We start from the raw sequence: 12,056 nt of genomic DNA, 5'->3' as shown, positions 1-12,056 counted from the left end.
GTTTTATTTTTTGTTTTATTTATTTATTTATTTATTTGCAAAAATTCAGGGAGACGGGGGCATCCTCGACCCCTCCCGCCCCCAACAGGTGCTCTGACTTACATTTCTCGGTCCCCGACATTCACAGGTTCTGTACGACGGCTAGAAGTATTGTAGTTTGTGCAATGTCTGATGGACCCATCAGAGTAGATTTTATACTTTCACCTGATGTCGGAAGCAAAGCCGGATCCGGAACTTCGTGTATTTTAACCAGAAGGAACGATGGGAAACATCAGAAATGTGCGTCACTTTAGCTTTCTTAGTTTTCATGTGTTTCTAACACCGCAGTGCTATGTAGGTCATAGGAAGACACGGTTACAGTAACCCCTCCACATATCTGCAAACGGCAAGGTTGATTGGAACTGCTCTGGAGCGTTGCAGGTGGTATCATGGTAGCAATCTAGGGGAATATGCTGGCTGGCATCGTCGCCAGTTAGTAAGACAGACCGTTACTGTCTTCATCAGCATACTTCCTGTATTCGTACGCCTCCAGGTCTTTGTTTCCTATGCAAGACATGACACTGCCTGGCGGAACAGAAGGACCCTACCCCGCCAGACGCCGGGGTTAGGTTCAACTTGTGGGGTTAAGGTAAAATTGTCCCTGTGCTTAACCATTTAAGCACTAGGCCATGAAGGCGTGTGGAGGATTGGATGTCTAGATCCACGTGTTTATGACCTCGACATTAGTTGAAGGTCAGTGGTCAGCTTCACGCACCGGCCGTTTTACCCTCGGGTACCCATTGGATACGCTGGGTGGGCCGCAGAACGGGTCTGGACGAAAATTCCTTGACCTAACCGGGACTCGAACTCAGATACCTCGGCCGTCCAGTGATCTCATAAGGAATTGAACCATATTTTTCGTTGAATAATTCTAAATACGAGGGTCGTACTGAAAGTCATGAGCAACAATTTTTTGTAAAGTAACATGCTTTATTATTGACAAACCAAATACACCACCTCAATCTACAGACCTTTCTTTATTTTTCCACATAATCGCCACTTCTTTGTACACATTTCTCCCAGCGTTCTGGGAGTTTGAAAATTCCCCTTCTGTAAAATTCCGTTACAGCCATCCTAAGACACATGACTTACTGCTTTCTGAATTGCCTCCCTTGTCTCAAAACGTTGTCCACGCAGCTGGTCCTTCACAAATCCGAAAAGATGGTAGTCGGAGGGTGCCAGATCAGGGCTGTAGGAGGGGCGTGGAAGAACTTCCCACCCCATCTTTGCAATTGCTTCCAATGTGGGGCGAGCGTTGTCGTGCAGGATGATGATGTTTCGTCCTGGAAGTTTATCGCGCAATGCATGACGGAGCTTGTGCAGCGTCTGGACATAACGAGCAGATGGTTTGCTTTTGTCACCTGTCACAATACAGAGCAAAAAATCATCGCCTTCATGTCGATATCTCTGCAGCAGTTCTGAGGTGATGGCTTTTCGCTGACCTTTGTGGTCTTTGGTCAGTAACCGCGGGAGCCAACGAGCACAAACTTTCCTATAGTCCAAGCTTTCAATCATCTCCTGTACTGCACTGTGCCCTATTCCAAGTTTTCGGGCTATTGTGTCCACAGTCACACGCTTGTAATCTTTCCTTGTTGCGTTCAGTTGAGGCTGTTCGAGGACGACTGCTCCGAGGCTCATCTTTGATGCTGGTGTTCCCATCTTTAAAATGTTTCACCCATCTTCGAACACTGCTCGCATCCATGCACACACTTCCATAAGCACGCTGAAGTCTCTGGTGAATTTTTGCAGCAGGGATTTCCTCTTTCACAAGAAATTCGATGACAGCACGCTGGCGAAACGACATATCGTTGTCGGCCATTTTGTTAGGAGTGCTACTGGTCACGTGATGCAAGCTATTGACATCACAAGGTTAACACCACAGCTGGTTCCACCTACCACCCACCATACTCTCTTTCGTCTGCTGTTCCCAGGTAGCATGCAAAAAAAAAGGTTGCTCATGACTTTCGGTACGACCTATGTAATAGCCATGCTCTTTTTACTTCAACTCCTCTCTTCTGTTCTCCACAGCAGTTCATGTTTCAGTTCTTGCCACTTACTTCTGGTTCATGGATCACCAGTGTGGGGGACATTTGGGAATTGAAAACCACCAACCCATCATACTTAATTGTGTGTTAGGTCAGTCCTCCTCTGCTGGATGAAAATGTGTTTGCAGTTTTGTCAGGCTGATATGTAAGCCCTAGTGTGTGCCGTAAGGTTCCAATGTAGGGTGTAAATATTCACACCAATAAGACAGTTTATTTACTCTTTACATTCTGTTTGTGTGAGCTTGAAGCCCTGTTGTGTTTTATGTTACAGTATGCAATTCATTATTCTGTGTTTATTTTTATTCGTAAATGTTCGCCTGATGATGATCAAAGATCAAACTTGTCGTGATTTTAATAAAGAAGTAAGAACACAGTGAATGTTGTGTAGATAGTTAATAAAACACAATAGGTCCATGAGTAATATCACTTAGCAAATAACTGCACTATTTCTATAATGACTGTACCGGACACTTCTTCACCCTCTATAAGGACATTTCATGTCAATATTGTAATATTTATTATAGGATATAAATTCTAACATTTGTAATGTATTAACTCCTATTTTCCTAAACTGGTCTTTCTTTCATGCCTGAAGTTAAACTAATTGCATACTGTTGAAAAGTAGAGTTTTCCCTGGGCACTGTGCTGTGAAGACATGTAGGGGAGTGGAGGTATAGCTTTACACTTCTAGACCTCGGCACTGGATCTACTTCAGTGGTCAGCTTCGGGCCCCTGCCACTTCACTGCAGGGGAAAGCATCAGTGGGAGGCTGAGTGTGAAGTAATGTTTTGAGTGCAGTAGTCGTTTAATGTTAAAGTAGGTGTAGTAGGGCGACAGAAAGATTGCTAATGTGTGATCTGGCTGTGGCCTCACATTTGACCGAAGATAAGTAAGAAGAATCTGAGAATGGTATGCCCCTGACTTCAGATGATACGGAGTTACAGAAATTTCACGTTTATGGGCTCTTGCCCCCACCGACACTATTGTCATCCTGTAAATTGTTTGCCCAATCTTACCGTTCTTTTGAGATGATTCGATAGTATTTTCCAGTGTAGTCATCTACCTTACTGTTTATTTAATGAATATTTGAATTTTTCCAGGATCTCCACTTGTGTAGGATTTTTCAAATTACTTTTTCTTTGTGTAATTGAAATATTAAAACTACTTGTCTCTGATACGGGACATTAGGATTTTTAAGAACTGAAAAAGTAGTATTTAGTTTAACTGAATTATATAGTTGTCAAAACCAACGAAATAATGATCTCATGTTCTGTGGCCACTGTTAGGAAAGTTGGGGGATATCATACTTGTCAACTGTAAGTCAGAATCCTTAGATAAGCAGTTGAAAGGCCTAACTGAGGAAGTGTTACGTTTCGGATTTAACTATGCACTGTTAGATACTAGTAGTTCACTTGAGTGGTTTCTGTTTCCCCTTGATTTGGCTCTTAAAACCCATAATGCATGGATATTGGGTCACAAATTTTGTTATGCTCCTAAGTTTTCTTTAGAACTATACTTAACAGTTTGACTTTCATTATTCTGTAATTCTTACATGAATGCATCATTTGTTTGAGGGTGAATTAAGATGAACAAGAAGGATACTGTACGAGTATTGTCGGCTGTGACAGCAGGTATTGTGGTAGAAGTTTGTCCAGATTTCAGAGGTTCAAAGAGGAAGGCAAGGAAGCAGCTGCAAAAGTCAGTAAATTTTTACTTGACTAGGTGGCAGCGTCACATCCAGTAAAATAAATACTCTTCAAAGTCAGAGCAGGGAGAACCTCAAATTTCACAAATAAGCCCATTTTGTTTACAGAAATGTAAAGGAACGCAATGGAAGCTGCCAACTTCATATACAGTAAACTCGGTGCCCTGCCTTTGTATGTGTATGTCCCTGGATTTACATGTAAACACAGAAACAAATGGGGGCAAATGTTTGTCCGTATTTTGAATGTATGTAGTCTGCCAAACATGCTCTAGTGCTGCAGGCACAACATGTTACCTTTAGTCCATTTTCATTTCCCACTGTCACTATCCGGGGTATGCATATTTAATAAAATGGGTTTTAGATTCGATGATCGAATTTACTGGACGTTTATACAACTGGTTACACCAGCTCTCTGACACACTGTCGTCTTCTTGGACTGGACACGGTCGACTTGTGATCACACTTCACAACTCCACTACTCCACTACACTGGTCTTCTTACTGTGCCCTCTTATAAATCCTCGACGCAGACCCCACAGAAAACACCGTCTTCTGTTATCAGGAATGCATGTTTATTGGTCCGTTACCTAGCAATGGTTGTCCAATTGTTGAGCGCGTATGCTTTTGGAGTGTGTTTACCTAGCCGTTGCCTAGGAATGTACATATGCGTCATATTACACACTGTAGACAGGGCCATCCATTTATATATGCATACAAATAAATCTGTGTATCTAGGCATTAATGGGGCTACGTTACATGCTCATGTTCATTCATTCCCATTTAACCCATGCGGCAGGGGTTCTCAAACTTGGGGTTGTGACCTGTTTTAAGGGAGGTGGTGTTCTACCAAATTCACAGACAGTTATTTGAAATATAGTTCTATCCGTGAGTAGTTTTGACAGGTCAGTAAAATTTATTATAATGCATGTGCAGTCTGCAAAACATTTCACTAATCTTCCGTGACTACAAGAACATTTTGTTGCCTACAGTAAGTGTAGAAAAGGAAGCACAATAGATCATTGTAGGTCGCGGTGCAAGAGCTGAGAAGGCCTACCCCTTATACATTCATTCATTCAAGTGTGGAAAAACTGTAAAGCTCTTTAGGTTCCTGCTGTCACTGTATAGCCTGATAGGCACCTGCAACAGCATGCAGAACTGCACTTTTCATGACTACCGGAACATTTTATAGCTTATTGTAGGTGTAGAGAGACTGTAAAGCTATTTAGGTTCCTGTTGTCACACCATAGAGCCTGATAGACACCTGCAACAGTGTGCAGAACTGCACTTCTCTTGACTGTTATTAATTTTTACCAGTGCATATTTACATAACTTGCCTTTCTCAGGGATCCTAACACCTGCGTTGTGATGGTTTACAGATAACTTTGTAGGACATGTAACTGAAGTATGTGGTCTCTATATACTTGAAACAAACAGAAACTGTTGATATGGAATGCATTTCCTTTTGCATTATGTAAGTGTTAACTTATGCATGCTTATTATGTGACTGTCACATTTTTTAAATTTAAAAATTGATAAACGTTATGAGTATCTTTTTTAATGAAATTAATTTTTCCATTTTATTAAACTGTAAATATATTAAATTGTTTTTAAAACTGTGCCTCTGTGGTGTAAATAAGACTAATAATTGTCATAAGGATATGATATAAAACATGCATTTTCAGTTAATATGAAACTTTCAACAAAATTGTCTGGTAAGTTCTACTCTCGTGCTTGCTGACATGGTATCCTATCCATTAAGTATGTGCTTCTCTTATTAATTACTAACTGAACTTTATATCTGACTTCCAGTTTTGCAAAGGGTGTGTATGTATGTATGTGTATTTTTTTAAGGTGACAGTTTGTGTATCAGACACTTTGTAACCAACAGCTTTAACAGTTTCTAACTAGCATGTTCGGTTGACATGTAATTAATATGGTTACTCTAACTGCTAATGTTTATGATGATGAAAACTAATTAACTGGCATTCCAGATCATTTATTGAAACTTATTGCATATGATTGATAATGCAATAGTTTAGGTGCATTTGGATTTTCAGCTTCATTAAACAAATTGCTTTAAGCAACCAGGTAGAGGCAGTGCTAAGATAAGCTACTGTTGTTAATTTTAAAAACTTATAGTTTTTATTTGTATCACTGATACAAATGGCAATCATCTAAAATTGTTAGGCAACCGTGGGCAGTGTTACACAGGATACAAAGTAATTTTGAGGGTAAGGTTGATGTGCATATGATTCTCCTATAAATAAGAATTTTGAATTTAGAGAATGCTTAGTATTTATGGCAATGGATCAAGGTTATGGTCTTCTGGAATTTGACCCCACATGGATTAGTAGATGTCACTGTTTTGGAGGAATCTTTTGCCTCTCGTCAGGGTAGAAGTGTAAGATCCATGGGTAAAAATGATGGATATCAGGAAACAGGAGTGGGACTCTGCACCCAATCTCAGGCCTCCCTTCCCCACATCTGTGTTATTTTTGTCCATGCAGCTTACTTTTCCACCCTGAAGGTGGAGGCAGCAGGTTTCTGTGAAACATAAGTACCTGTCTACCAAACAACATGGCGTCACACCCAGAAAACTTTAATCATATTTGTTACAATTTCAAGTATCAGGTATGGAGGTAGATGTAGTTGCCATGGATATATGAGTAGATCTGTGTGTCCGATATGAAAGTTGTGTTGTCAGCATATTCAAACATTATGGTATAGTCTGTACCTACAAAGGAAATGAAACAAGTTGGTTTCAAAACTGAACCATCACTGCAGTAGGTGGACTACAATACTTAAACACACTTCATGACAAATGGTTAAAAGAACTGAATTAGCCCTTTTGCTTGTAGACATCAAGATTGACTGTACCATAGGTTACTCTATAAACCTTGGGTGAGGACCTGTACTGGATAAGAGACATTGCCAAGTTTCTGTTTGTGAAAGATAATCTTCATTGTTCATTGCTGCCATGTGCAGGAGAACCCATATTTGCAGGATTCATATTGTGGTCATCTTGGTTAGGACACTGTGTTGTCCACTGAGTGAGTTCCAGTGTTTCAGAAAAACATTACTACCTTCTTGTAGGACTTCAGGTCTTCACAGCAGTGGTTATGAAGAGTTATGTCTTTGGGATGCGATGTTTCAAAGGATCATGTTGCCTCCATCTTCAAGGCCAGTGAGTAAGCCAAGTAAGAAACCAACATGAAGCAGGCAGCAAGCAGAACTTGGTTTACTCTTTCACCATGAAGATGGGGTCAGTATGGTCCTTTGAAATGTCAGTTTACTTTCAGCACAGCATTATATCCCAGAAGACAGAACTCTTCATTTTGCCTTCAGCTTCAGGATGCAGTATGTTTCTCGTAAACCTTGGTAACTTTGTGCCAGTCTTTATAGTGCCATAACCAAGATCACCATAACATGAACCTTTACGTCCCTGAAATTCTGTTATCTTCCATGTCTGAAGAAATTGAAGTGGTATTGTTTGGCCAAAAGTTACGTACGCCAATACATAGACTGTTTTGGCACTGCTGACAGGTTAATACAGTTATCTAATTGATAATCTTTCTTCAGGTAAAAACAGGAATCAAACCCTGTAGTCATCCTCTCTGTCTTGGTTTATTAGTGTTTCAGATTTCTGTTCTTTTAGCTCTGTTATATGTTCAAAAATGTTTCTCTTTTGGTTCTTGTCACATAGGCAACACACTGGTTCTATTGATGTGATGTTTTGTGGCACAGTAAATACAACAATTAAAATAAATATCAAGAGTTTAAAAAGAACTGATAAGAAGAGACCTTGAGCCTATTGATTTGGAGAGTCGAAAAATATGAAGTCTTTTGAGTCTCCATGACATAGTTTTCTGTTGATAACAAATAATCAGATTCGTCATTCTCATATTAATACTGAGTTAGCAAAAATATTATCTTTTCAGTTTGTAACAAATTGGTGGTTAAGTATTAATATTCACAGTTTATGGAATGACCCCCATAGAATTATTTTTAGAACCTAATAGGAAATAAACATTTCATAAATCTAAGCCTATTCAAAGGGGATCTTGTAAGTGTGTTTGATGCATAAATGGAATTCTAGGCTCTTATGATATTTTTGATCCTCAGACAAGAAGCGCAAGGTGTATGACGTATATGGCAAGGATGGGCTTTCACAGACACCTCGGGGCCGTTCAAGGCATTATGGTGGCACTCCAGGTGATGATTTCGACATACCAGGTTTTACTTCATTCACTTTCCGTGATCCTGAAGAGGTCTTCAGAGAGTTCTTCGGTGGACGTTCCCCATTTGAGGATCTCTTAACAGGTATGGTGTAATGGTGTCACAGTTCTCAAGTTTTTGTACATTTGTCCAGTTTTGAAACTTAATGCAGTGTTTAAAATTGCATCAACTTCCTATCCTCAATTCCAATGTAAAGCTGTGATAAGACATTTTACATGATGTCTGGTGACTCCTTGCTATAACCTTTCCCCTGTGTGCATTGGCTCCATGGGTTAATGCCTTTACTGCTTGGACAGCTGCAGCGATTGAGACAGAGCTGAATTACAGAATGAAGGTTACTGGTCTCCTTGTAATATCTCACATATTTCTCAGAATTGTGTCTGCATAAAATTCAGGCCTCCACAGTTCTCCTTGCAAACACTGTGCCCCGAACACTAGTACTTACAAGTTGTTCTGTAGGATTTGAGAGCTGAGATGTATGAAAATGACACCCCTGAATATAAATTGAAATGTGACTGAACACATGACGTTGACTCAGCCACAGCATTCAAAACACTGAGCTCCACTTACCCTCCAAACCTCTGTTCCAATGGCAATGCTACTGCACATCCCAAGGTTATAGCTCATGTCCTACTGAACATACTGTACTCTTAGGGCCATTTGAGGCCACACTGACAAGGTACTTGGTGCTGTTATATTGTACTGGTCTTATATTGCAGGATTTAACAGGAGTCAAGGACATGGTCGTCACAGCCGCAACTCGCATACGCAGAACACGATTACTTCTTCATTTTTAAATCCATTTGGCTCACTAAGCTTTGGCATGGCTGGATTTGATGACTTATTCAGTGCACGCCATTCAGGGCCAGAAGCCTTCACGTCATTCTCATCCCTTAGCAATTTCAGTGGACCAAGTGGTGGGGCTGTCAAGAGGACGTCAACATCTACCAGATTCATCAATGGAAAGAAGATAACAACTAAGAAGTAAGCAGAAGATTAAGGCCGCACCATAGCTCAAGTGGTTAGTCGCTGGCTTCCCACTGTGGCGGCCCGGGTTCGATCCCGGGTCTGGTCAAGTGGGATTTATGGTGGACAAAGTGGTTATGGGGCAGGTTTTCTCCAAGTACTTCAGTTTCCCCTGCCAATCTTCATTCCACCAATTGCTCCACAATGACCCTCACCTATCATCTGGGGCTGGTACAATAGGCCAGAAGTAGCCGCAGTACAAGAGAGTTAGTCCTACCCCACTGGCAATAAAAAAAAAGCACAAGATTCGTTGGAAAAAAAGGGTTTTAAAAGTTCAAGTATATGCAGTTATTTTTTTAGGTGTGGTGATGTATGAACGTTTTATTAGTTTTTTATTCCTTTCTGTTATTGGAAGTTTAAAAATGCATTGAATGCAAAGCTCTTTTGTGAACAGTTGTAGAGGGCAACTAAGGAATGTGTAATAACAGTAGGAGAACAAGCGACGAAGAGAATGAAGAACTTTACCAGCAATATTAAAATTAGTGGAATGTTGATAATATGGATGCCAAGACAACAGTATCAGTCCCGATCAATTGGTGATTTTGTCTTCTGGGATGTGGCTCTGGTAGAAGTAGAGTCTAAAGGGTTCTGACAATAGTGTATAATGCTCAGAATTACTGGGTTTTCTGATTTTGTCCATTGTCCAGTATTCTGGAAACTAGTTTTTAGAATACTGGACAATAAGGTCATGCCATAGCTCAGGTGGTTAGTCACTGGCTTCCCCCCCACAGCGGCCTGGATCTTGAGCCCACGTCAGGTCGTGGGATTTGTGGAGTAGGTTTTCTCCGAGTACTTCAGTTTTCCCTACCAATCCTCATTCCTCCAACTGCTCCATACTCATTGTCTATCACATGGGGCTGGTATAGTAAACCAATTAAGTGGCTGATGTACCAAGTGTACTCAGTCTCACCCCACCTGAAGAAACTATACTGGACACCGCACAAAGTCCAGTAGCCTGTAGAAGCTTACGTACTCATCTCTCAATCAGAGAGTGTGTTCCTGCAAAGTGCCAGTCAACTTCTACAGCACTGCACACACATCATTATATCCCAGAAGACGTTGTTTTTCAGTTTTTATTTTGTTTTGTCTCTGTTTAATGTTGTGTTCCTTTAAAGAGCAGTTTGAATAAGTGATCCGAATTAAGACAGAGATAGCTAATAGAATTTTTATTTTTGCAAATGTTTCAGAATTTTGGAAAATGGAAGAGAGACTGCAATGACGTACGAGAATGATGTCCTCATCTCGAAGACTGTAAATGGCGTTAATCAATCCATCACCAACAGTTAATTATATTGCTCCAGATGTTAAATTATTTTGTTCAGTAAGAAGAGATAGATCACAAGAGACTGACTGTTTTCATCTTTCTCTCTCTCTCTTTTTCCAGTGTTAGCAACATAATATAATACAGCAGAAATTTGCCAGTTGCTGCCAAGTTCTTTGTGGACCACATGTATCAATATACATACATATGTACAATACACACATGATATTTAAAGTAAATGTTTTGGAAAGCGTGTGACTGATGGTAAATTTACTGCTGTTAATGTTTGAGTGAGTGGATGTGTTAACAGCAAAATAGTGATATGTACTGCAGACAGTGAGCTTTTGCTGTTCATTTGAAGTAATGTAGGACAGTTAATTGTTCTGTGTATTTTCTTGAAAGGATGAAGGTTCTTGGATAATATTTTATGTTATTTGAAAGATTTAAGTGTCCCTGCATGTAAAGTGCTACTGTTATGCCAGAAAATATTTCCCTCCCATTATTATATGCAGAGAAGTTAGTGGTGGAGATGGAAAAAGGCAGCATCTCTTCTTCTTATGATTTTTGTGAATAAAGGGGGATAGAAATGTCTGTTTCCTGTTTCTTAAGAGGTCAAGGCTTTGAAATATTTGCATATTTAAATTAAATAACAAATCAATAAAAACTAATGTAAATTGCATTCTTCTAACATTTATTTTTATCAATCTAATATCAGAATTGCCTTCAAAATAAAAGGAACACTGATACTAAGTATAGTAATGCATTGTGCTTACACTTAATTGTCTTTGTTCTCAATTTTGTTAAGTAGTTACTTCCTTCTTTTTCTAATGTTACTGTTAAATAAGAAAATCTGTGATTTGTGGTTTTTTATGTATGTAAGATATGTGTAGTTGGAATAATTCACATGCTACAGAATTCATTTAAGTGTGTATATGAGTTCAAGACAATTTACTTTAAAACTCTTACTTTACCTAATATTAATTTGGCCAGAAGTGTATTGTAAACAGGTCGTCACAACGATTGTAATTTTTTGGTCTAGAGCCATAAATCTTTATTGCAAGATGAGAATGGTTCTTCTGAGAAAGAAGTATCCGTGCCCAGATTTTCTGTCTGTCAGTCCTCCTGTTTCTATCCTTATCTATTATTCAGTAGGGCTTAGAGAAAATGTACAGTTTTTTTGATGGGGTAGCACATTGATTAAAATTGTTCCTTTGGATATTTTTGTTTGAGAATAGTTCTACCTAGTGACCCAATGGAGTTCTTTCTCACATGACGATAGGAATCGAGTCAATTAATGACCTTAAAAAAATATAAATGATGGGCAAAGTCCAAAAGAATAGTCTTAATGAAGGGCACAATGTCTGCACTAGTTTTATATCTGGACAAACTTTCATTTACACATTAGCAAGCGCTGTTGATATTATAATCTGTACGTAATATCTGATCATATTAGTATCTTATGAATTCTGAATTTGAGTTTTGAATTTAGCCTGCTGTTTCTCAGCAGATTTTAAATTATCAATCTATTTTGAATTAGTAGTTAAAAAAATGTGTGTACACTTGAAGTAATCACCCATGGTGACAGGTGTTGACAATGCCAAGGATAGGGATTATTGATGTACTGGTATCCCTTTTTTTTCACAGAGGCCGGAATTATCCATTTTTGCACTCGGGGTATGTTCCAGTACTTTCTTCCCGCCCCCCAGCTGAAAGAACTGAGAAACACACCTGTGGCATATGGCTCT

At 39.4% G+C, this 12,056-nt stretch overlaps 1 protein-coding gene across 4 annotated transcripts in view; it reads left to right on the top strand.

Moving 5' to 3' along the window:
• The window catches only part of LOC111867365 (dnaJ homolog subfamily B member 6), a 166,591-nt gene extending 155,218 nt beyond the window's left edge, over nucleotides 1-11,373 (top strand). For all 4 annotated transcript variants that reach the window (XM_023857155.2, XM_023857152.2, XM_023857153.2 and 1 more), the window contains 3 exons: nucleotides 7,911-8,108; nucleotides 8,744-9,008; nucleotides 10,238-11,373. In XM_023857155.2, the coding sequence (XP_023712923.1) occupies nucleotides 7,911-8,108; nucleotides 8,744-9,008; nucleotides 10,238-10,337 (563 nt within the window). In that variant the 3' untranslated portion in view covers nucleotides 10,338-11,373. The remainder of the gene's footprint in view (nucleotides 1-7,910; nucleotides 8,109-8,743; nucleotides 9,009-10,237) is intronic.
• The last annotated feature ends 683 nt before the right edge of the window (nucleotides 11,374-12,056 follow it).

Source organism: Cryptotermes secundus, unplaced genomic scaffold (assembly GCF_002891405.2).
Source record: "Cryptotermes secundus unplaced genomic scaffold, Csec_1.0 scaffold278, whole genome shotgun sequence".
NCBI lineage: Eukaryota > Metazoa > Arthropoda > Insecta > Blattodea > Kalotermitidae > Cryptotermes > Cryptotermes secundus.
This window is presented reverse-complemented; position numbering and strand designations above follow the sequence as displayed.